This window comes from Myotis myotis, unplaced genomic scaffold (genome assembly GCF_014108235.1).
Source record: "Myotis myotis isolate mMyoMyo1 unplaced genomic scaffold, mMyoMyo1.p scaffold_m19_p_2, whole genome shotgun sequence".
NCBI lineage: Eukaryota > Metazoa > Chordata > Mammalia > Chiroptera > Vespertilionidae > Myotis > Myotis myotis.
Window position 1 is genome coordinate 25,248,067 of NW_023416324.1, and position 25,203 is coordinate 25,273,269.

General features: G+C 52.7%; 1 protein-coding gene across 1 annotated transcript; it reads right to left on the bottom strand.

Annotated features, from left to right (window-relative positions):
- Window positions 1–242: 242 nt before the first annotated feature.
- NT5C1A (5'-nucleotidase, cytosolic IA) lies at window positions 243–24,879 on the bottom strand. Its single transcript, XM_036351714.1, has 6 exons — window positions 24,608–24,879; window positions 14,708–14,875; window positions 14,136–14,265; window positions 12,058–12,180; window positions 9,425–9,609; window positions 243–7,698 (listed from the first exon to the last, which is right to left on the bottom strand). Exons 1-6 carry the CDS (start codon window positions 24,737–24,739, stop codon window positions 7,333–7,335), a joined length of 1,104 nt encoding a protein of 367 aa, XP_036207607.1. The 5' UTR covers window positions 24,740–24,879; the 3' UTR covers window positions 243–7,332.
- Between the last annotated feature and the right edge of the window lie 324 nt (window positions 24,880–25,203).

A 25,203-nucleotide genomic window follows, 5' to 3' on the forward strand; every position in this document is an offset into this window, starting at 1 on the left:
TCCTCCCACTCCAGCCCCCGACCCTGGTAGGTCCAGATCGGGACTTGGAGTCCACGCCAAGAGCACTTCTGATGGGCTCAGGCTGCCGTCCACCGTGGAACCTCCCCTCAGGGTGCTCTTCACATGCGGCAAGGGGGTCTACAGAGAGGCACTGGCACCATGGATGGAACTCACCTCAGGCCTGCTCACTCTGTGGGTCCCCATTGGCATTTCTTGAGGGGACCATAAGCCAGTCTGTGAATACAGGTGTAAGGGGGGAAAAACAAGACAATATATGCTTCTTTTAAATGTCTTCTATTTATTTGAATGGCTTTTAAGAAGCAGAAGCCCATGTTGTAAAATTAAGGTCGAGGACAAGCATGAGGAGGGAGAGGGATCCACACTGACAAGCACATAGCACCCTTTATCATGTGACCAGGTAAATGCTGCAGAGCCAGACAGAGCTGGGGGCTGGGGATGGCCACAGTGGGCCAAGAGAGGGCAAAGCTGGGAAGGGAGGAGCAGTCTTATCTAGCCCCAGGCAAGGGAAGGCCCACGGATGAGGAAGCATGTGCTCCAACTGTTTAAGGAGGCACTTAGGAGGTTGGCCATAAAGAGCGACACAGGGAGGTTAGGTTAGAAGGAAGACCAGGGCAGCTCACGTTTGCAAAAGATAGAGGTAGAGCTACCATGAAGCAAATGGCACAAAATAGGGCTGCTGACAGGTAGATACAAACATACTACATACAGAGGCTTCGTTTTAAATCTTGCTCTGGGTTGGGGGTGCTGAGATGCTTTTAAGTAGAAAACTAGAAGCTAATTCTATGTATGTCATTACGTTAGTAAAGAAGTTTATATGTACACAGTTTCAAACACACAGGGATGCACTAGGTCTCTGAAAGGTCCCAAACTCTGTGAGTCTGAGTGTAATATCCTTACACTCTGTTACTCGGTTCTGAAAAAACCAATGCGCTGGGCCTGAGCCAGAGGTTGCTAATTAGAGACTGAAGGGCCAGCTTTACAAGGCCTGTTTTATTTGGCTGCACACTGTTTTCTAAACTCAAAATAGTTGCCAACATCTAAAAGTCCAGATTTGTAGCTCTTCTTGAAAAATGGGGCAAAATATCCGGCAACACCAGCCCACACGGCAGCAACCATGTCAACCAGAGTACGTCTTCTCCGTTTCACCAAAGACCCTGCCCAGCCCTCTTTGCTCACTTTCGTTTTCCTGCCGGGCCCTTGGAGGCGTCGGCTTTGGGGCCTGGCCCAGGCATCCCGTCTGTGGTGATGTCCTGATTTCCTATTGAGCGGCAGTTGTAAGTCTAGCCCTGAGGCCTTTACCCAATTCCACGGCAGACCCATCTGAACAGCTGGCCCAGGAAGGCCAGGAGTGTGGGAGTCAGTGACTCCAGTCTGCGAGCTTCGGTTTGCCTCGCAGACGAGTCACTGAAATGTTGCCAGCCATATTTCATTTTCATAAATTGAATCCCAAAGGCCTCTGAGGGATGGCCCATCAGGGAGGTGCTTCCTGACCGAGGCCAAGGGTAAATAACTTCTGGGCCAGACGAGAACACCCAAGCAGAGGAAGGAATCCCTGCCTCGGCTGCAGGGAGCGGGGAGGGGGGCCTGGGGTGCAGTGAAGAGGGCAGCTGTTCAATCCATGGCCATGAGATGAGCCGGGCAGCTGTGCACAGCAGGCTGTGCAGGTGCCGAGGAGGCACCCCTCGTGTCATAGTGTGAATGGCTCCGTCTGGATTTGTGCAGCGCAGTCTTCCCCACTATACATGTTAGCCCCGGAATGTCAGGGGGAGGGGGGAACAGGTAGAGATGGTAAGGAGTTCTCAGGGCTGCAGAGGGTAGGGGTGAGAGGCAGATGTTAGGAGCCAAGACCTTGTTGGCCAGAGCGGGGAAGCTAGAGAGAAAGAGAAAAGGCTTGGCCCCAGCAGTCCCCATGCTGCCCATGTGCAAATGACCATGAGATGATAGGAATAGCCAGAACTAGTTTCAGGAAGCAGGGCCGGCCATCAGTATGTGGGGCCCAGGACCCTTAGTCAACAGATAATCATCCTGTGCGCGCGCGCGCACACACACACACACACACACACACACACACACACACACACACACGCTGTCAGCAGAGATATCTGACCCATTACACACACCTCATAAACATGCATACAATGCACAGTTTTCATCCTGGGATACACACTGAGTGTGTCCATACACACAATCATGGCGCTTGTTGGGAAAAGCAAATAGCTCATCAGGCAGCTCCTTCTGACACACATTTTCAGAGCACCTAAAGCACCAGAGTGCAGCACAGCACCAAGTACCGTGGAAGGAGAGAAAAGTAACCAGCGAATAAAACCGCTATTACTACCACAAGCAGCTGAGTGCGGGCCTGCAGTGCCACCTACTGGCGGGAGGGGTGTTTGTACTTTGCCTGAAGAAGGTGAAACCAAGGACACTGCATCTCAGACACACCTAAGCAGCTGCCAACTACAGGCGGCCATTCTCCCTCTTTGTATTCTGCCCACGTGGGATGCGATCCCGGTCATCTCAGAGTCGAACTACAACATCTGAAAATAAGCATTCAGGGCCTTGCATGCCCCATCCAAAGCAATATCCAATGGGGGTGGCAAAATACGTTTTCGACTTTCATGCCCACTCCAACCCACTGGTCGCTACTGCCAGGCGTGCTGGGTTGAGAAGGATTCTGAGGCCGAGTCTGGGCTCAGCGGAGAAGAGTATCACGATGGAACAGTGACGGCAACCATGGCTCCCACACTTGTCATTCTTGCCGTGGGTCCTGGAGCCTCCGTAAGTCCCTAAATCGGCAGGTTCCTCCTGCTACGCCATTCCATCGTGAGGGTGTGTGTGTTCTTGCCCACACCTCACAGCACAAGCACTGCCATTCCTCATTTCACTGGCGTTTTCTCTCTCACTAGATCAGTAACTCCTGAGCCAGCTAAAGCCCTACCCGGGACTGTCCTTGTGAAGAGCTTGCCCTTGCTTCCCCCGAGAGCAGAGGATGCCCTGTGAGATCTGAGCACTGAAGCCAACAGTGGGCACTTCACTTTACCCAAAATTCCTCCACCTTCCGGCACTGATCATTCCCAAGTGGCCCCATGAGGGCAATCACAGATCAAGAACAACAAAACTACCCTGAGCAGATGCTAGACAGCTAGCTGGGCTTAGCCCTAGACGGGGCCGGGGGCTCCTGCTCCTGCCCCTCACCCATCAGCTTGGCAGGGCACACTTCGGTCAAATCTGTGCATCAACCACATTTTGAATTACAACGGGCCAGGGGTCACTTGAAAGTAGTCAAACTTGAACTCTTGACTTCTCAGAGGACAAGGGCCTGCTGTGTTTAACATCGAGGTACTTAGCTAGTATCCATGAGACTCCACAGCCCCAACAATGCCCACAGGTGGGCACGTTCCCCCACATGCTTTCCCCTGGGCAGTGGAGCCAGCCTCTGCCTCTGAGTGCTTAGGTGCATGAGAGCAGGTCTTTCCCACTGAAGAGCAGGCTGGGGGTGCTCGCCTTAGCCTGGGGGTCAGCAAACTTTCTCAGTAAAAGGCAGATAAATATTTTCAGCTCCACGCTTTCTGTTGAAATAATTCGGCTCTGCTGCTATAGTGTGAAAGCAGCCGCACATACACCTAAACAAATAGAAATGGCTGTGCTCTAGTAAAAGGTTTTCGTTGTTTAAAACAACAAAACAAACAGGTAGTGGGCCCTCTTCGGCCCAAGAAGCCATGGTTTACCAACCCTGCATTAGCCCAATTCAGGGTCTTCAAACTGGGTTCCTCAGGACTTGGGGGTTGTTTGAGGTGCTCCAAGGGCTCTGCAAATGTTTGGCTTTAATACCAATTCTTAGCTATTTAGGAAGCTGTAACCACAATGTACCCACTCCAGTGTATTAAGCATTTTAACATGCAGGAGACCAATATCTTAAAGGACTGTCAGGTGAACTCCTCTGTTAGGAAGCTTCTGTTGCCCTCTCTATGCACATGTATGGGTCATGCGGCAAAATGGCTCAGAGCCCGGGCCCCGATGTCAGCCTGAGTCCCTGTGCTGCCGCTCACTAGCTATGCGACTAGGCAAGTCGCTTCCCTTCGCTAAACCGGCACGGGCGCCACCAAGCGGCGCACTGGCCATCGCGCTGGAGCCGCCTCCAGGCGCCTCCTAAGAAGCCCCTTTCACTGGATCGTGGGAACAGGGAGCAGTCACAGTGGAGGGGCCAGGACAACTGAGGCCACTCAGGGGCTCTCGGGGAACCCGGCCAGAGCTCTTTACCAACGGCCACGGACACATTTCTATATTTTAAGAAATGTCTGGATTGGTGCATGCCAGCTGAACGTCATTACAATGCCAGATCCACCCTGGGTTTGAACTTCTTGCTGGTTTTGGTTTCTCCTGGCATTTCTGCTATGTCCCCACCTTCTCATTGGGCGCTCGGGAAGGGGAGGGGGCTGTTTGGCAATGATCTTAGCAGTCTCAGTGCTTAGTAACAGGGCTTCTGTTTTTCTGCTAAGTGGCAGTTTCCAACGGGCCTGGCATTTTGTTGGCAAGCATTTCCCCGGGCAAGTTCTGCAGGACTTGTTAGGCTGCGGTGCTTTTGGCAACAGGGGTCCAGCATGCCAGGAGCTGTGGTCTCTGCACCCCCACCCCCAGCCCCCACGAGCTGCAGAACAGGCTGGGCCTGCGGCTTTGGTGCTCACCTGGCTTTTTAATTTGCCTGCTGAATGCTCCTTCTCACCTGTGAAACAATCAGGTGTGTCTGGCTGCTGCCCGAGCCCGCCCTGCCCTCAGAACGTCTGGCCTTTTATTCCAGCCTCTGAAAGCTCTCTCTCCAGGCCCGAGATGCTCATTTATGGTTGCAATAATAGAATTTGGACCCGACTGTCTCTCACGGCCCACGGCTGTCTATGTCTATTAATGGTGGCTCCAGTGAAACACTGGCTTTTACTGCACCTTATCTTTCGCTTCCAGCATCCTATTTTCCTGCTTAGAAGGAAAACAGACCTAGAAGAATCATTGGTGTTTATCATTAGGTCCTGGGGGCAGGACTTCTTGGCTCCCAGAATCCCTGGGGTTTATCTTAATTAGGTGACATCTGGTGCTGTCTTCACAGTGCACATCTCCACCCTGGTCACGCAGCCTAACGCCTGCTGGTTCTGGGGCCCTGGAGGCTCATCCAAGGGGGTGATTCTGACCCGAGGGGTGGTGAGCAGATGTTTCTGTGGTTCAGCCAAGATCAAAGGTGACTTGGGTTGAGCTCATTGACCTCCTCCTTCCCTCTTAGGTCTCATGGTATCCATGGCTGGGCTTAGAGCATGGGTAGAGGAAGAAGCTCAAAACCAAACGCTCTGCCCTGAGGCCTCCTCTGTTGCCCAAAAAGGTCTGACTGCATGAAAATGAACTCGTGCAAAGACATCTTCATCCCCTGCCCTTCCCCTGGTCAGGCAGTCAGTGCTGGGCATCTGCCCGGAGCACTCGGCACAGCCTGGCCCTTCGCCCGCAGGACCAGCCTCTAGGAGCCGATAGCAAAAGCTCAGCCGAGCACTTCGATTCTGGCCCAAACTCTTGCTCCAATACAGAACCACCTCTGTGTGCTTACTCTTTCCTCCTTCCTGGTGACCTTTCTGCAGCTACTGCCCGCCCTCCATTACCCAGAATCTGTGCCCATTCAGACCGCGAGCGGAGTCCTCAAAAGGACAAAGGTCAGGCCCCTGATGGCTCTTCACTCCTTTCTCCTGCCCCCACAAGTGTTCCAGTTCCCCCCCACACCCCCAGGCTCCTGCCCACTTTGCTGGTACCTTCGGCTTTCTTCACAAAGTGCTTGCTCACAGCTAGGACTGCCCCCCAGGAGCCGGGCAATCGGCCCCCCATACAGACGTCTGCTCGCACCTCTGGGTCTTCCTGAGGGGCCAGCCATTGGTGCCACCACCCCTGCAGAGAGCATGGCTGGTCACAAGGGAGGAGGCTGCCATCAGGCAGTGAGAATTCTACCCCGGAAGTGGTGACGAAGGGGCTGCAGGGGCTCCTGCCAGGGTGGAGGTTCACAGGTGTACCTCAGAGGGCATCCCTTGCACAGCATCTCAGTGATGGGGAGCTCATTACCTCCACTCACACTCCCATAGCGGGGGAATCTTCCAGTGCAATTTCAGCTCCTTCCTCTCTAACAGGTCACTGCCGCAGGCCAGACCTCCTCACACATCCCACATCATCTCAGCCTGGACAGCCTCCCCCTTCAGCCACTGAGCTCTCTTCCCCTGGGCCCACACAGTAAACCCCAGTACTCCCCCTACTGGCAGGGCTGCTTGGCGACACAGCAGGAATACAATAATTGAGGGAGTGAGGTGAAGGGGTTGGCAGGTGGGAACAGCTGAACTTTGGCTAAGAGCAAAAGCGAAGGAAGCAGTGGGCAGGCGGCTACTAAAGCAGCTCCCCAGGAAGTGCCTGCAGTGCCCCCTGCTGGCTACACCAGAGTTTGCATGCAGGTTTAATTCACTCCCCCATTCCTTTTCCAGATGGGGCAGGCCTGGCAGCTGCCCCTGATGTCTCAGATTAGAGGATCCTTGGCAGCAAATAGGTCATCTTGTCCAGTGGTTTCCAAATGTGTAAAATTATAGGTAGGGTTGCTGTGGACGATTGTGCGTTTTGCCCAGTTGACAAAGGCCTCTGGGCTGAGGAGCCAATGGGGGCTGACATCCCGCTTATATCCTGCTGATGTAACTGTGTACCCCCGCGTGGGTATGGCCAGCCCAGAGGAAGGGCCTTCTTTTCATAATTCATTGTAGCCTCCTTCCATAACCCGTGCAAAGGGGCGTGCAGACCAGTGCCAGCCCTGGCACAGAATGCTTCCTTTAAAGAGGGCAACCTTAGAAAACCAAGTTCTTTAGCTGAAGGCGATTTTGAAAACCACCTAAAAGATGGGGAACCTGAACCCCATGAAAGGGAGGGACTCGCTCAAAGTTATGCCGTTAATGCCAGGATCGAGCTTAGAGGCCAGATCTCTTCTCCCTCAAAGCAGAGTTCTTGGCACGACACCGAGCTGGTTTTCACCCCAAAGCCCTTTTGAGGCATCCTGGCTCCTCTGACCCTCCATCCACTTCCCCTGAAACCCAGCCACGGTCTTAGTTTCCTAGCCAGCATCATGGCACAGTGTGGGCCCCAAGTGACGGCTGCTGAGATGCCGGCCCATCTGCAGAGTTGCGTACCAGCGCCTCCCTCCCAGGGATGAGGGCAGACATGCAGCAAGGCAGTGCGGTGGGCCGAGAAGGGTCCAGTGGACGGCATGTGGGAGGGCGACAGGGAGCTGTGCCTGGAGCACTGTGGGCTCGGCTACTGTGCAGCTGGGGCCTGCTTCGCAGGCGCAGTCCGCCGGGGTGTCTGTGCCACCCCGTAGGGCACGTGAGCGGCCACTGTGCCCATCTCCTGAGCACCAGCCACGTGGAACATCTGGTCATCAAAGAAGATGTGAGGGCGGATCTTCTCCAGGAGGGGGCCCTTGGGCGCGCCCGCAAGGAACAGGGCTTCATCTGTCTCCAGGCCCCAGCTGCGCAGGGTCTTGAGCGCCCGGGCCCCAGAACTGGCTGCACTGCGTGCCGTCACCAAGTAGGTGCGGATCGGGCACTCCAGCCGCAGGCCCTTGGAGTAGAATTTCTTCTGCAGCCTACCCAGGGCCTCCAGAAAGCCCTTTAGGGGTCCCTACGAGAAGGCAAGGGGAGACTGTGAGCTCACCCCTCTCCCAGACCTGTGCCCCCTCTCCAGCTGGGCTCCTCCCTGAAGCACTCGTGTCTTGATGTTTGGGGTGGGGAAGCTTCTCAAGGTCCCCACAGCTCCCGGTCCTGCTATGCCTGCTCAGGCCACTGTGCGCATCAGTGGGACTGCAGGTACCTACGGCGGTGTGGGTATCTGTGCCGCTGTGACTGGGGGTGACTGTCAGAAAAATGTGCCAGGAGAGCTGTTCCTATGTATGTCCTTCTGTGTGCCCCTCAGGTACATGGGTGTCTGTCCTACAGCTCCATAGTATGGCCTGTGCTCACCAGCAGGGAGGATACTGGAAATATTTAGCAACCACAGCCTGGCACCCTCCAGGCAGAATGGAGTCCAGCTGCAAACAACATGGACAGACAGACCAGCGTGCAGCTGGCTCAGGGCACCATGCTCTGTGTCTCTAGGGTCAGGGAAAGGAAGTGCCGGGAACGATGAATGAGGACAGTGAATAAAGAACCAGCGGAAAAGAAGAAACGCACAGCAGCAGCCGGAAATAAGGACAGGTGGGCTGCCAGTCTTGGAGCCCCCTCGCCTATGGGTGGCTGGAGCCAGCAGTGGTCTCCGGCTCTGCCTACCACTTGGTGGGAAGACTGTCCTGCCCTGATTCCCAAGGGTTTTGGAGGGAACTGGTGAGAATGGAGGCAGGATGAACGTCCAGGGGCCACGGCTGGAGCCTGCTGAGCGGTCGGAGAGAGGGACTCAGGGATGATGTGGATTTTTGTTAAAAGCACAAATAGGAGCTCCCAGGAGGACTAGGGAATCCCAACAGCTCTGGCCCCAAGGATTTCAACCAGGCTCTAAGCAGTGGTTCTCAACCTTCTGGCCCTTTAAATACTGTTCCTCATGTGGTGACCCAACCATAAAATTATTTTCGTTGCTACTTCATAACTGTAATGTTGCTACTGTTATGAATCGTAATGTAAATATCTGATATGCAGGATGGTCTTAGGCGACCCCTGCGAAAGGGTCGTTCGACCGACAAAGGGGTCGCGACCCTAGAGTCTAGGGCCTATTCTGCTCTCAGGGAGACACCTGAGCAGTTAGACAGTGAGTGAGGGTCCCTGAGCCCCTTGCCAAGGGGTGGATGGCAGGAGGTGGTTAGGGCTGGTGTGGCCCAAAGCAGAGGGGCTGCTCCAGACCCCACACCCAGTGGATCTCCCTGGCCCAGTCCAGCGTTTCCTTTCCTCCAGTGAGGGGAGTAGGGGAGCCTACTCAGAGGGGCGGGGGGACCTCAGAGAGGGAATGAGGGTTCCAGAGAGAGGATGGCGGAGTCAGAGGGAGAGGTGAGGCGTTCAGAGTGCGATGGGGACTTGAGAGGAGGGATGGAGACCTCAGAGAGGGGATGGGGACTTCCAGAAGGGGATGAAAACCTCAGCTACAAGCTGCAAAGGAGAGCTAGGGGCTTCTGAGAGGGGCTTAGAGAGAGGATGGGGACTTCAAAAGGAGGATGGGACTGCAGTGAGGGGAACAGGGGCTCAGTGGGAGGGTAGAAGCTCACTGAGGGTGCCAGGGGTCAGGTGAGAGGGATGAAGGCTGGAGGCTTGGTGAGGGGACCTGGCTGGGTTCTGGGTCAAGCTCAGAGTTTGGTTCCAGCCCAGGGCAGGTTCTGCGGAGCCACCTGGCTCCACTCAGGGGCTCTGGGGAGTTTGTGAAGCACCTGGGCCAAGGGTTTGTTCTCATGGGCCTTCTCATGTTCGAAGAACCTGTCCAGCCCATGGGCCTTGACAATGCGCTCCGACTCGTCCGAGAAGAGCACAGCGTCCCCGTCGAAGGCCACGCGCAGCTGACTCTGGGACACAGCCATGTCCCTGCTGGGGCTGAAGATGGTGGCGGCTGCGATCCCTGGGCAGAGAGAGGCAAAGGTTGTCTGCCTTTATCCTGGCAAGAGGGGCCCCCCGATGCCTGCCTCAGCGGCCTGGGGCCAGGAGAGGGCTAGCTCAAGCTAGTCTTAAAAATATGTATACAGTGGGGCCTTGACTTAGGAGTTTAATTCGTCCCAAGACTGATCTCATTAAGGAGCTCATTAAGGAGCTCGTTAAGGAGCTCGTTAACTCAAATTACTCTGTCAACTCAATGCAAAAAATCAGCTGAGAGACAGCTGGTATCTCAAAAAACTCGTTAGTTGGGACACGCGTAAGTCAAGGCCCCACTGTATATTGATTTCAGAGAGGAAGGGAGAGGGACAGAGGGATAGAAACATCAGTGATGAGAATCACCCATCAGCTGCCTCCTGCACGCCCCCCTCCTGGGGATCGAGCCTACAACCCGGGCATCTGCCCCTGACCTGAATCGAACCCGGGACCCTTCAGTCTGCAGGTTGACGCTTTATTCACTGAGCCAAACCAGCTAGGGCAGCTCGGGCTATTCTTGTCCCACCTGCCTCTCCCAGGACTCAGAGCAAAGCTAACGAGGGCTAACATTCAGACTATTTAGCACCTGGCCAATCAGAATGGATGGTGGCCTTTGCTCTGAGGCCCTGGCCGGAGCCGAGTTTCCCTTTAGTTGCTGCTTTGTGGGAAGGTCTGGGGGAGTCCCAGGAAGCAGGGTGGGGCACTTAGAGGACTCAGGACAAGAGCCATTTATCAGTCGGTGTGGAGGGATGGCAGTGCTTTATTGTCTAGTAAGGTCACGCTGGTACGGACCATCGGAATGTCCTGGCTGGAAGGGAGGGTCCCCCAGGCCACTGATATCCTTCCCAGAGTTATCCACAGCCCCTAATATAGGCCTACAGGGGGGCTGGGAAGGGGCCCTGCCTCTGGCTTGGCCTTGCTCTCTTGCTGTTGATTCCAGCAAGCCTCTCACCTGCTCTGAGGCAAGGTAAAATGAAGGTTGTTTCAGCTCTGCCTGGGGCTGAGATCCCAGGCTGCCGTCGGGGGTGGAGTCGGGGTGGGCACCCCCTCAGTCTTCTGCCACAAGGGCACCCAGGTATGCCCTTCTCAAGGCAGCCTGGCCACTCTGGGTTCCTTGAAGCAACGTGGGTGGCCATGAGAGGCAGCAATAATTCCAGGGACTATGGCACAGACTGTCTGCAACCCTGGGCCTCTCCAGAGGTCAAGGGTACCTGTGGGAAACCCAGGCTCCAGGCTAGGGCTACACTGGACAAGGGAGACAGTGCTAGAGGCTGGAGACCTGGTCAGCAGCTCAGCCCATTCCTTCTTCTTCATCTCTCCGAAGGCCACTCGGCCCTGCTCTTCAGGAATCTGGGACCACAGGGGCTGGGCTTGGGCAGAGATTTGGGAGAGGTGAGCAGTGTCAACTTTGCTAGCCTGAGGATGTTACTTGTAGGACCAGGCCCTGGGCATCGGGCCAGGCACCTACTCAGCTCTGCCAATGATAGAGCCAAGATGAACCCGAACCACCCCACCCTGGGCAGGGCCTGCCCCTGCCACCCCTTGCTCTCCAGACTGAGCTCAAATTGCAGACATATAGAGGCGCACATGCAGGCCCGTGTCAAGGCCCCGACCGGAGGGTGTGACATCTGTGTAGGGAAATAGCTTCTGGCTCCTGGTTAAAGATAGCCTCCTAGAGGCCCAAGCAGCTCAGAGAGGAGGCGCCAAGGAGAGAGAGGCCAAGCTTCTAGGCAGGAGACAGCATGATGGGGAAGAGTGAATACACTGTTGATTGATAAACCTTCCAGCAGTGCTGAGCCTGAGGAGCCCTCTCAGGAAATGGGGCCTGCCAGCCTGTTTTCTTCTATGTGCAATAGGAATACATACTCTATTGGAGGACCAAGGCTGGGTCTACCACCCAACACTGACCCCTGAAAGAGACACATGGAGGGCAGTTCTCTTTGTCAGTACTTGTGGCTGGGTCTCCTAAGCTCACTTCAGCTGCTGGAATGCTGGCCATTTCCCAGACCCCACTCATTGCCCACGCTGGACTAGATACTTATCTTCCTCCCCATTGGCCCAGACAGGGACAGAAGCTGCCCATGGTCACACAGGAATCAGAACTCCTACTGACGGGGAGGATTCCTAGAAGGGAGTAGCTTTCTGGGCTTAAAGGAGGGTTTCCATGGAAACAGAAGCCTGGGTGATGGTGATGAGTAAAAGCATCCTTAACATGGTAGGGCGGGGGGTGGAAGAGTGGATTAGATGGGCAATAATGAATAGGGGGGCCTTGTTCTCAGATTTATTGGACAGGTCATAGGAATTACAAAAGGTACCCCTCTTCCAGTTACCATGGCAACCACTAGCACTTGCTCAGAGCTTTAGGATGAAGCCTAAAGGCCTCCCCTTCTGGGATCCCTTTGCCAGACTCCCCATATTCCCCCTCCCCAGTTTGACTCACCTTGATCAATGGCTTCTCGAACTTTTTCTGCATCAGCCGACAAGTAGAGGTTGGTGTGATAGGCCTTGAGGTAGCAGATGGGGCTATTCCCACCTGTCATGCAGAACCTCTCGATGAACAGGTCTGGGGAGGAGACAGAGAATACTCCGGTGATGCTGGGTCAACCCTTAGGGCCTCAGAGTGGTCCCTCCATCTCCAACAGACACCATCTTGGTTCTGAGTGATGGTGGGACAGTGCAGTGATTCTCTGAGTGATTTTAGGCCAGCAGTCCCCCTCTCTAAGCCCCTCCCTCCTTCATCCTTGAAATGAGGATGATCACCTCTGGAGCAATTTCCTGGCTCACAGTAACATCCTCTTGTCCGGGAGTCACAGTACTACACAAGGTGGATCCCTAGCCATGAGTGGCTCTCCTGGCCATAGCTGATTGGCTAGGAACAGACACCTGATCCAAGCTGAGCCAATCAGATTCTCTCACAGCCTGGGCTGATAGTCACCTAGTACCCATGCCTGCATAGGTTGTAAAATATTTGCTAGTTGGTCAATGGCTGTTGCTCTGAGCCCATTGAGTTAGCGGCTAATTTAGCCCAACACTACCCGACCCCTCACGCAGAACAATGAAGGGGTAATGCTGGGCTCAGCAGGGATTCTTCTGGGTGGGCTCTGGCACTACAGGTGCTGTCTATCCTGATTACTCGGTGAATACATCACAGGTGGTTAGCTTTTGTTGTTGTTGTTAATCATTGCTCAAGGATATTCTCCCACTGATTCTTTTTAGAGAGAGTGGAAGAGAGAGGGAAAGACAAAGAAACATCCATGTGAGAGAAACACATCAATTGGTTGCCTCCTGCACAGGATCAGGGGGAGGAGCCTGCAACCAAGGTACATACCCTTGACCGGAATCGACCCGGGACCCTTTGGTCCGCAGGCCAACGCTCTATCTGCTGAGCAAAACCGGCTAGGGCTATGGTGGTTAAATATTTTGAAGATCAATCCTGCTCCCAGAAATCTGAAATTAGGATTTTAAAATGCCAAGTGGTCTGGCTGGTGAGGCTCAGTTGGTTGGGTATCGTCCCATACACTGAAAGGTTGCCGGTTTGATTCCCAGTCAGGGCACATGCCCGGTTGCAGGCTCGATCCCTGGTGGGAGTGTTAGGAGGCAACTGATTGATGTTGCACTGTCACATCGATGTTTCTCTCTCTCAAAAAAAAAAAATCTTTTTAAAAATGCCAATTGGACTCTCTTGGTTTCCTAAAACAAGGACTTGCAAACTTATAAATTTTGGCCATGTTCAGGAAAAGCAGAGAGCCTCATTTGGGGAGAAAAAGAGATAGGAGAGGAAAAAAAAGAAGAACAAAGTAGAGAAGCAGACAAAGGCTTGTGTGGCCCAGAGAGAGAAGGGGCCCAGGAGAGATTTCCAGTTCTTGGATGCAGACTTTTCTGGCCCAATTTACTGCTTGTCCTGTGGTTCTAAGAGACACTCCTATAACCTGATAAAACATTCTTTTCAACTTAAACAAGCTCTGGAGGGTCAAGTGCTTTCAATTAAGAATTAGAGGGGCGTGGGTGTGGGCTAGAAGGGGTCAATGGGGGAAACAAGGGGACATCTGTAATACTTTCAACAATAAAGATTGTTTAAGAAGAATTTGAATGAAGCCCCATTCACTCTGATGACTGCCTGTTTCTCCCAGCAGCCTTGTGAGGCCTTTAGCCCCGTCGCAGATAGAGAAACTGAGGCTTGGGGGCAGCACGTGCCCTGCCCAATCACGTAGGGAGTGGGGCTGTGCGGTGGTGTGCTGGAGCTGGCTTATATTGGCTTGCAAGAACTGAATGTTAAACATCCTGGGATTTTTTTGAGCTAGTTAGATTGTTCAACTTCTGGTAGCTTGAAATAAGTCATAATAAGTGGAAATGTTTATATCCTGAAAACGGCAAAGCTACAATTTTTTTTAAAGAGCCAGTTTACCAGTGCACCACTGGGTTTGGGGTTCTAGTTGGCATGCCCTTACTCGGCAGAGGTGTGGCCCCATCCCCAGGGGTCTGGTAGGGGCGTCCCATGGCCAGACACCTCATGCTTACCATAGTGGTTGATGCTATTGATGAGACGGACACCCACTTGAGCGTGGTTGTTGGTTACAAGGACGATGTCAAAGATGTCCTCACTGTCGGGGTACAGTTCTCGAAGCTGCTTGTTCACCGCCTCCAGAGCCTGGATGGGAGAGAGGGGGGCCTCCAGCTCAGACCCCCCAGGAATTAATAGCTGGAGTTGGTAGCCAGGGTTGGGGAGGACAATGGGAGAGGAGAGGGGAGGTCAGGGGCCAGAGTTGGCATGAGATCAGTGGACATGGACTTTCTCCGCCTCGTCTCTGCCATGGGGCGGGTTGATTATTGCTCAGGGCTGCCTCACTGGAAGCGTGAGTGGAGGCTGAAATCCAGCCCGTGCTCCACTCACCAAGATGGTTCATTACCTGGTGTGGGGCTGCCTTAGTCCAGAGTATGGGGTGGCCTCTTCCCACAATGGCTCTGGCCCTAGCCAAGCCGTGCTCCTGTGGGGTAGCATCCTCCCAGAGGGCCCTTTCTCCTTACTCAAACATCCATGCAAGTGCTTTTTCCTACCCTCCCCCTCTCCCCAGGAGTGGACTGCTACTCACCTTCACAAAGGGGAAGGCCGGCCCAGGGCTGAATGGTTCATTCTCGTGTTGCAGCTGGTAGCGCACGTACTCCTCCACGCCCTGCTCCATGTAGATCCGCTGCTCCTCGTCCATGCGGAACAAGGCTCGGGAGGACACAGCAATGGTGACTGCATTCTGAGGCTTGGGCTGCAGAGGTGCAGGAGAAGGGCCATCACTTCCACTTCCCTGAGGTGGGTCTCATGGGCCAGCCCCTCTGAGTCCTGGGGCAGGAGAAGACCAGGCCCAGCCTCTGCTAGGAGGCTTAGTATTGGGCAGGGGCAGACCTAGGACAGGACCTCCTCTGTGAAAAACCCAGCTGGGGACTGAGGGAGATGAAGCCTCCCCACCAAGAAGCAGGGCCATGCCCTAGGGGAGTCCGCAATCTAGCCAGCCACCTGGACACAACAGATGAATGAATACAGTGTATGGAGCCAGAGTATGACCGATGCTCAAGATGGTCTTCAGATGGTTTCCATTATAAAATGAGAGCTACATGCCCTTAGGAGGAAATGCACTTAGAAACATGACAACTATACAAGAACATTTGTCTCCAGCCCAGATCTTTCTCCAGCTCCAGACTCATGTATCTAACTGTCCCTGTTGACTAACAGACACTCAAACTCAACATGCCCAAAGCTGAATTCCCACAACTGTCTCCACCCCTAAACCTGGACTCCTCCCTCCTTCCTCATCTCACTGCTGAGCACCACCACGCACTCCTCACCTCAACCAGAAGCCCCAAATTCAATGCAGGTCTCCCCTCTTCCGCAGCTCCCTTTCCCCACCAACACCTGTCAGTGCCACTAGAATCCATCCACTTTGTCTTCCCTACCAATATCTCTCGTCTCCTCCAATCTGTCATCCATATCGTTGTCATGGGGTTTTTCTCAAGTTCAGATCTGATCACGTCCCCCTCCCCTTCAGTGGTGCCCACGTTTCTCAGGCTCTAGTTGTTAGCTTTTGGTATGGAGTAGGAGGCGCTTCATAACAGACTCCCTACTCGCTCTCCGCGCTCACCTTCCCATGACCCCACTTTGCTCAGGCTGAACTCTCTCATGTGTGAGCACACCTTCCACTCTTTCTCTGAGCCTTTGCACATGCTGTTTCCCTTCCTGATCTACTCTTTCCCTGACCCTCCACCCAGCTAACTTCTGCCCAACCTTTGGGTCTCAAACAATACGTCACCTCTAGGAAGGCTTCCTTCACCCTTAGTCATGGGTTTGCCACCTCTTCTGCTTCCTTTTTCTTCCCTATTTTCCTATTTCCTTTTAGTAAAATTTAACAATACATTATAATTGCTTGTTTCTACTTCCAGACAAAGTTCTAGAGAGGAAGTAGGAACAATGTCTAAGTTCTGAGGGAAGAGGAACTGTAACTATCTTGTTCATTTATTGTATCTCTAGTGCTTAGAACTGTACCTAGCACATAGTAGGTGCCCAGTAAATTTTTAATGCTTCTAAGCTTTTAAATAACATATTTTATTGGGAAACATTATTTGCCATGACAAAATTTAACATGAACCAGAAACTTCAGTTCAGTGCCCTAATCTGTTCAGGTTGCTCGATATAGTAGGTACTCAGAGAATATTTTTTTTTTATCTTTAATTTCTTTATTGGTTAAGGTATTACAAGTGTGTCCTCATCCCCCCTATTAACCCCCAACCTCCCCCCCCCCCCCGCCACTCATGCTCTCATCCCCCTGTTGTCCATGTCCATTGGTTTGGCTTATATGCATGCATACAAGTCCTTTGGTTGATCTCTTCCCCTTCCCCCCACCCTCCCCTACTTTCCCTCTGGGTATTGATAGTCTGATCGCTGTTTCTCTGTCTTTGGAGAATATTTTTTTGATTGATGCCAATTGGGTGAATATTTGCTGGTTCTTTATGCCAGGCACCTGGGCTCTGCCTGAGGGTGGTCCTGGTAGAGACTTGGCTGCTGTCCTCAGAGCTCACAGGCTGGTAGGGGAGAAAGTCAGGTAAACAGAGATGCAAAAGGGATGGAAATGAGTGACAGAACACAGGTGAAAAGCAAAGTCTTGATGACAGGTTCACAGGAAGTTGTCATGGGAGAGGAGGAGGAGGAGGAGGAGGAGGAGGAGGAGGATGAAGTAAGGCATGAAGAGTGTGTACATACACGGTGGGTGGTGCATCCACAAAGGTGAGCAGAGCCCAGGGCATGGGGGTCTGAGTAAAGGTAAGCCCAGAAGAGTAGGAAGGTGCTAGATTAGAGGGCCTCCTCTCAGAGCCCCAGGAGGGTCTCAGAGCTCCTTCACCGTCTCCAGTAGAATGGAGCCAGGGGCATGCCATCACAGCAGCAGCTGGGCCCTTTATAATCCTGGCGAAGGTCAGGATGTGGGCTCCCAGAGGACTCACAGACACCCAGAGTCCCACTACATCTCTGTGACCTGAGCATGATTCCCACTGTACAAATGAGGGGCTCAAGTTGGGGGCAAGATTCATAAAGGGACCTGGTGCCCGGTCACCATGGCTCAGTGGTTGAGCGCTGACCTATGAACAAGGAGGTCATGGTTTAGTTCCCGATCAGGGCATATGCCTGGCTTGCAGGCTCAGTCCCCAGTAGGGGGCATGCAGGAGGCAGCCGATCAATGTTTCTCTTTCATCATTTCTATCTCTCCCTTCCTCTCTGAAATCAATAAAAAAAATTTATATTTTTAAAAATTAAAAATAAATAAAGGGGCCTTGCTTTCTGGCCTGCTCCTGCCTAGCCCTGTGGGTCACACACTGGCCCCGCTGCTTCTCTCTGGAGTCAAGCCTGGGCTCCAGTCAGTTGACAGCATTGAGTGATTACCATGTGACAGGCACTGTGCTGGGGACATGGCAAGAAACAAGACAGGTGTGACCCCCGCCCCCATGGAGCTGATGACCTCTCCCCAAGGCAGAAATTCGTGCTGTCCTTCAGAAGAGCACTGTCCAATAGAACATTCTGTGAAAATAGAAATGTCCAGAGCTGTCCATGTGGCTATGGAGTAACTCAGTGGTTCTCCACCTCTGGCCCTTTAAATACAGTTCCTCATGTTGTGACCCAACCATAAAATTATTTTCATTGCTACTTCATAACTGTAATGTTGCTACTGTTATGAATCATAATGTAAATATCTGATATGCAGGATGGTCTCAGGCGACCCCTGTGAAAGGGTCGTTTGACCACCAAAGGGGTCGCGACCCACAGGTTGAGAACCGCTGGAGTAACTTGAAATGTGGCTAGTGAGACTGAGAAACTGAATTTTTATTTTTTCTTTCTTTCTTTTTTTTTATTGCTTAAAGTATTACAAAGGGATGAATTCTTAAAAATATATTTTTATTGATTTCAGAGATGAAGGGAGAGAGAGAAACAGAAACATCAATGATGACAGAGAAGCATTGACCGGCTGCCTCCTGCATGTCCCACAGTGGGGATCAAGCCCACAACCCCGGCAATGTGCCCTGACCAGGAATCAAACCGGGACCTCCTGGTTTATAGGTCGATGTTCAACCACTGAGCCACGCCGGCTGGGCTTGAATTTTTTTTTAATATATATTTTTTATTAATTTCAGAGAGGAAGGGAGAGGGAGAGAGAGATAGAAACATCAATGATGAGAGAGAATCATTGACCGGCTGCCTCCTGCACAACCCCTACTGGGGATTGAGCCCACAACCCAGGCATGTGCCCTTGACTGGAATTGAACCTGGGACCCTTCAGCCCCTATGCCAATGCTCGACCACTGAGCCAAACCAGCTAGGGCTGGGCCTGAATTTTTTATTGTATTTTATTTTAATCAATTTATATTTAAGTAGTTATGATTGGTGAGTGGCTAATGAGGCTTTAAGACCTCAGAATAGGAATGGAAGACCACCGAGCTCCCCAAGCTCGTGAGGTAGGCCTCAGTTTGCATTTGACTTTTACTCCAACCAGCAGGCCAGCCCAGGGCAGTGCAGGACAGGCGCCTCTCCTCTGGGGCTCGGCTCCAGTACTCTCCGGGTGCTGGCCACCACAGTGTGCGAGGTGCACCGGTTAATAGTGTGGATTTTGTAATAAAAGAAAACACGACAACTTCAAGAGAAACATCAGAAGTGCTTTATTCAAAGTAATGTCCATCGCTAGCTACACATTTCCCCCATCTTTCAGGTAATCTGTGGATACCGTCCCAATAGAACTTTTCTTGTTTTGAGGCAAATCATTCAGAGACCCAATTTTCCACTTCTTCGTACGTTTTGAAGTGCTGCGCAGAAAGTGCATGTGCCATCGATCGGAACAAGTGGCAATCTGAAGGAGCAAGGTCTGGTGAATACGGCGGGTGGGTTAATACTTCCCAGGCAAGATCTCTTAACATGTCTTTAACTGGTTTTGAAGTGTGTGATGGTGCGTTATCATGAAGCAAAATTACTTTGCTGTGTCTTCTGGCCCATTCTGGTGGTTTTACGATCAAAGCGTGGTTCAAATTGATTATTTGTTGTCGAAGTGATCAGTATTAACGGTTTCACCTGGTTTTAGAAGCTCATAATACACCACACCTTCCTGATCCCACCAAACGCAGAGCATTGTCTTCTTTCCAAAGCGATTTGGCCTGCAGTCCATGTTGTTGGTTGACCTGGATCAACCCACGCTTTTGTGTGTTTGGGATTCTCAAAATAAATCCACTTTCATCGCCAGTCACAATTCGATGCAAAAAAGACTTTCTTTCGTGCCGTTGAAGCAACATTTTACTGATGACTTTTCGGTTTTCCATTTGTCTTTCGTTCAGTTGAAGTGGCACCCATTTTCCTCCCTTTAAAATCTTTCCCATTGCTTGTAAACGATCAGAAATTGTTTGCTGAGCAACGTTTAATCTTTCTGCAAGCTGCTTTTGCGTTTGACACACATCTTCATCCAATAATGCTTGTAATTGTTGGTCTTCAAACCTTTTCGGTTGACCTGGACGTTCTTTGTCTTTCACATCAAAATCATCGCTTTTAAAGCGTTTGAACCAGCATTCACAAGTATCTTGAGATGGAGCATGTTCACCTTAAGCTTCCCGAAGTATACGATAACTTTCAGCAGCACTTTTCTTCAAAATAAAGTAATGAATTAAAACTTCCCACAAATGCTCTTTTTTTAAGCGTAAAAATATCTATAATGTTACACCTTCAGCAAATTTGACATACGAAGTTTTGAAGCTTGTTGTCAATACAACAAAATAGCATACATATCAAGTCGCATATATATCAACATATGTGTACCTCCATCTATTGAAAAAAATCCGCATTATTAACCGGTACACTTAATATCTATGTGTCCTTGGCCTGTGTACCACCCAACCCCCTTAGCAACTGAGAGCCTTCAAGGAAAGAAGGTAAAGTTAAAAGACCTAGAAGATAAAGTTAAAAGACCTAGAACAGGAGTGGGGGATGTCCGGCCTGCAAAATCATTTGGTCTGGTCCTGCCAAGGCATTAGGGGTGGGTTAATGAAATGTTTGATCAAATTTAGCAGGCTAATTTTCAAGTTGGTAATTGTGTATGGCCCTTGAATGATGTTATAAATATCCAAATGGCCCCTGGCAGAAGAAAGGTTCCAGACCGTTGACCTAGAGGGAAAAAGTGATAGCGGGATGGCCAGGGATGGTAAGAGTGGGGTGGAGGGAGTTGAGAGACCCACTCTCATAAACCCAGGGAGCCTGGTGGCTTACTGTCCCGGGGACAGGGCCCATCATCCCTTCAAGGACAGAGAATCAGCTGCCCTCCCAGCCCCTTCAGGCAGGTTCCCAAGCCAGCCACTCCAGTCCAGGCAGCCGGCCAAGGTCTCACTCTTCACTTTCTGTCCCATAGTCCCTGCCAGACTGCCATGTTCTGGGTCCCCTCTGGCTGACCTGCCCAGACCCCATCCCATCCCATTTTGAGCAATTGCAAGAAAACTATCCCAGCTGCCTTTTTTCTTTTAAATATGGGGAAAGAGCCCTAGCTGGCTTGGTTCAGTGGACAGAGCATCGGCCTGGGGACTGAAGGGTCCCGGGTTCGATTTCGGTCAAGGGCACATGCCCGGGTTGTGGGCTCGATCCCCAGTGGGGGGTGTGCAGGAGGCAGCCGATCAATGATTCTCTCTCATCATTGATGTTTCTATCTCTCTCTCTCCCTCTCCCTTCCTCTTTGAAATCAATAAAAATATATTTTAAATATATATATATATATCGGAGAAGAGGCTCAGAGAGGGACAGAAATTTACTCTAGGTCACACAGTCAAGTCAACGCAGAGCCGGGATAAGACCCCAAGTCTCTGGCCTCTGTCCACACAGCAGCACTCCCCCATAGGCCCCTCCACAATAACTCCCAGAAGACCCCAACCCCTGCTACTTCAGCCACTTCCCTGGGACACGCCCCACACACAGCACTTTCCTTTCCAGATTTGGAAGAAATGATGAGGAGCACAGGGCTCTCCCAGTGAGGATTCTAAGGACAGGGCTCTCTTTGCTCTCAGAATGGAGGTTCCAAGGGCAGGACCCTGCCTCCCCACTCAGCCTGCTCTGACGCTGTGCAAGTCACATGGAGCCTAAGGGCCAAGTGGGCAGGAGCTGCTGCAGGAAATATGGATCCCAGCTGGCAGAGATGAGGGCTCCAGGTGGAGTTGAAGGAACGGGTGAAAGGAGTTGGCCAGAGCTGGGGAGGAGCAAGCACTCAGAGACCCTCCTGGACCTAGCTGCAGAGGGGGGCCACCCTGTCATGTGTTGTCAGGTGACCCTCCAGAAGTCAGAAAGAAGTCCAGATTCCAGATTGGGTGGGTTAGAAAGACCCTTACCCTAGACCAGAACTCAGCCTGAGAGCACTGGCCTCCAGGGAGCCAGGGTCCTGCCAGCTCTCTCTGCCTTCCACCAGGGCTTGGGGCCAGGCTGGTGTCCCGCTGCTGGCTTGGGGGTGGGGTGGAGGAGGGGTGGGGGGATAATGGAGAGCAGCTCAACGCCATTCAGCCTGTCTGAGGAGCTCTCATTTTGGCTGATATAATTCTGCCTGTTGGGACCAAGATAGGAACATGGCCAAAAGCTGTTATTTCTAGACGGACTTAGAAGGAGCAGGGCTGCTGGAGGAGAGAGACAGATAGGTGTGCAATGAGGAAGTCCTCTGACCCCATGAGGTGAGAGTCTCCTAAGGATCTCAGGGCTTAAAAACTTCACTCAGGCTCTTGGGAATGAGAAAAAGCCCAGGACAGGCCTTGATGGGGCGCATGAGGCCTAAAGCCCCCAATATAGCTTGTGGGAGTAGAGGCTATGGCAGGAAGGAGTAGGGGCCAGGAAGCCACCAGGCACCTTGTGAGGGTCAGAGGCTGACAGAGAGGTCATGACTGACAGCTGGGCCTGAGTTCCCTGGTTCCTTGGAGCTTGGGGAGGAAATAAGTTGGTGAGCTCCACTCACCACCCTAATCCCCAACGTCCATCCCTTTCTCTCCATCCCCAGACCATGACAGCTTGCTCTTCGGACAGGAACCAGCCTCCTTACTGGTATGCCTGCTGCCAGATGCACCCCCTTCAATCTATTCACCACTGCCCAGGGTGATCTTTCTAAAATGAAAATGGAACCAAATCAATCCCTTGCTGAAAAACCAGGCATAATTCCATAATAGTTTCATGCATGCTTGTGAGGTTTTTTAAATATATTTTTATTGATTTCAGAGAGGAAGGGAAAGGGAGAGAGGGAGAGAGAGAAACATCAATGATGAGAGAATCACTGATTGGCTCTTTTCTGCACGCCCTCACTGGGGATCGAACCCGCAACCAGGGCATGTGCCCTTGACCAAAATCGAACCTGGCACCCTTCAGTCTGCCGGCTCGCAGTCTGTCCACTCACTCAAACCGTCCAGGGCTGGTTTTCATGGTTTTTGAAAAAGTAGGTTGATCTTTTATTCAAATGAACTCTTGGGGGAAACCCCAGTATGTAAACCAGATATTACATCGTATTGGTATACATTTATTGTACAAATTCAAATACATTACATGTACATAAAGTAGTTATTATAATGTCAACCAATGACGACAACACAGTTGTCTGGGTGATGACAAATTCGAAACTGGAAGTTAGGATGCCAGTGCAGACTTCAGCTGCATCATCTAGTCAATTTGTTTCTGCGTTGGCTGGTTTTTGCAGTATTGAGAAAGCCCTGATTCACACCAGTAAGTGGTTGCAAATGCCTTGTTTTGTTTTAAACTACAAGCCTCAAGAGACTCAGCAATAATTGTCAGCAATCTCAAGATACTCTTCTATTAAACAGATGACAGGAAAAACTTTATTCTGTGGTTTGCTTAAAAAAAAAAATCAATCCGCAGCATAAATTAATATGTTGGTAGTCTCCAAGGTGCACAAAAACATCCACATAACACATTTGAGTGAGTTGAATTTTATTATACATTTTTAACAGTTTAAAACATACTTTGAAGAAGAAAAAAATTAATTGGATTCAAGGGGCTCCATGGAACCTAGTTTTAAAAGCCCTAACCTCACCCAGCTGGCATGGTTCAGTGGTTGAGAGTCAACCTATGAACCAGGAGGTCATGGTTCAATTCCTGGTCAGGGCACATGCCTGGTTACAGACACGATTGCCAGTGTGGGGCGTGCAGGAGGCAGCTGATCAATGATTCTTTCTCATCATTGATGTTTTGATATATTGCTCCCTCTCCCTTCCTCTCTGAAATCAACTTAAATTATATTAATAAATAAATAAAACCCCTAACTTCACCGAATAATGTCCCGGCTCCTTAACATGGTACTCAAGGCCCTCCATGGGCCTCTGGCATTCCTCCAACTCTTCTCCCAAAGATCCTGCCTTCTCCCCCTCAGTGGCCATCTGCATGCCTTCTGCCCACCCTGTTTCTCTCTGCATGGCAAAACCACTTTAAGATGAGCGCAAAGGCCACCTCTACAGAGCCTCCCTTAGTGGGCAGCTACGCCTCTCTGCACCCCCTGCACTGGTAGGGCCTTTCACCTGAGCACTCACCACCTGCAGGGGCTCCCCCTCAGGGCAGTGTGAGGCCTGAGGCAGGGTCAGCCTAACTCACCTCAGTCCCCCTGTTGCTGCAGAAATGACTGTTGACAGGTGGGCCTCCTGGGGTAGGGTCTTTGGAAGGAAGTAGCAGGACACACTAAGGTCAGGCTGGAGCTCTTTTTTGGAGGATGCTCTGAGCCAGCCTCTGTTCTCAGTCCCCTCCGCCAGCACCGATGTCTGATAATCGGGAATTAGCAAGGCCCAGGGGCAACCAGGGCATCAAGAACTTGTGGGATTGCAAGAGGACCTCTCTCTTCTCGGTGCGTCCTGCAGGGCTGAGACCACCATGGAGGTAGCAGGGCCGTTAACGCCCACTGCGCAGGGAGCCGAGGTGCAGAGTCCAGCGTCGGAAGCCCAGGGCCAGGGGCGCAGAGCCCCCAGCGCACTCTCAGGGCGCGGGGAACACGGCGCCCCAGCCCAGGGCGCATGGCCCTGAGCCAGACCCCCAAATGCATAGGCTCGAGTACGAAGCCCAGTACCCGGATGGCAGAAACCGGGGCGCACAGCAAGGAGGAGCCGGGTTTCCAGAGTCTGGTTTCTGGGGTCCGGTCGCTTCCGCGGGCTTCACGGACCGGCTTGGCCACCAGTGCTGCCCGTGCGCCCCAGGCAGCCGCACCGGGAGGGGCTGGCCTCGGGGCCGGAGCTGGGCCCTAGCGGCATGGGGGAGGGGGATCCTGGCGGGGAACCCGAGCCCGGGAAGAAACACGGGGCAGAGCTCCCAAAATAACCCCGAGCCCGCGCCAGCTGCCGGGCGCACTCCGGTGCTAAGGGGTGGTGTTCCCTCCGGAGCGGCGCCACGGGTCCCTCTCCAGGCGGCCTTCGACCCCTCCCCGGGGCCTTCCCCCTCCCCTCCCCGAACACCCGCGCCCCGTGTTTACCGATTTGGGTGTCTTCTTGGGCGTGAGGTTGCCGCAGAAAGTGTTGGCTTCCTCCCAGCGCATGGCCGTGGCCGCGGCGGTCTCTGCCCCCAGCCCGGGCTCGCGCGGCTCCCGGGGCTCCCCGGCTTCCATCTCCGGCTGTGACCCAGCCGGGCCCGGGCGGGCGGCGCAGACGCGGAGCTCGCGGGGCTGAGCTGCGGGAGCGAGGCGCGTCCCGGGCGCGAGAAGGGAGCGGGCAGCGGCGGGGACTGTGGGCGTGCGAGCCCGCGGGAGGGCGGGGTGGGGGCGGGGGTGCCAACCTCGCCCTCTCGGTGGCCCGCGCGTGGCTGCTGTCTGTGTGTGTGCATCGGAGGGTAGCTGGGCCCTCCTCCCTGACCGCCCCACTCCCGAAGCGAATGGGGTGCGGGCGGGGGGCTGGCCTCTCCGGCTCTCAGGTGAAGGGGGCCTGAAGCTGGGCTTGTGGATTTGGGATGGAGGAGGGGGGCGGGGGCGGGGGGGCTGGCAACTTATTTCCCAGGATGATGAATCCCAGAGAAAGAATGAAAAGGTAGCTGTCCCCCGCCCCCAAGCTAACCTTGTTTCCCCCTCCGTTGCAA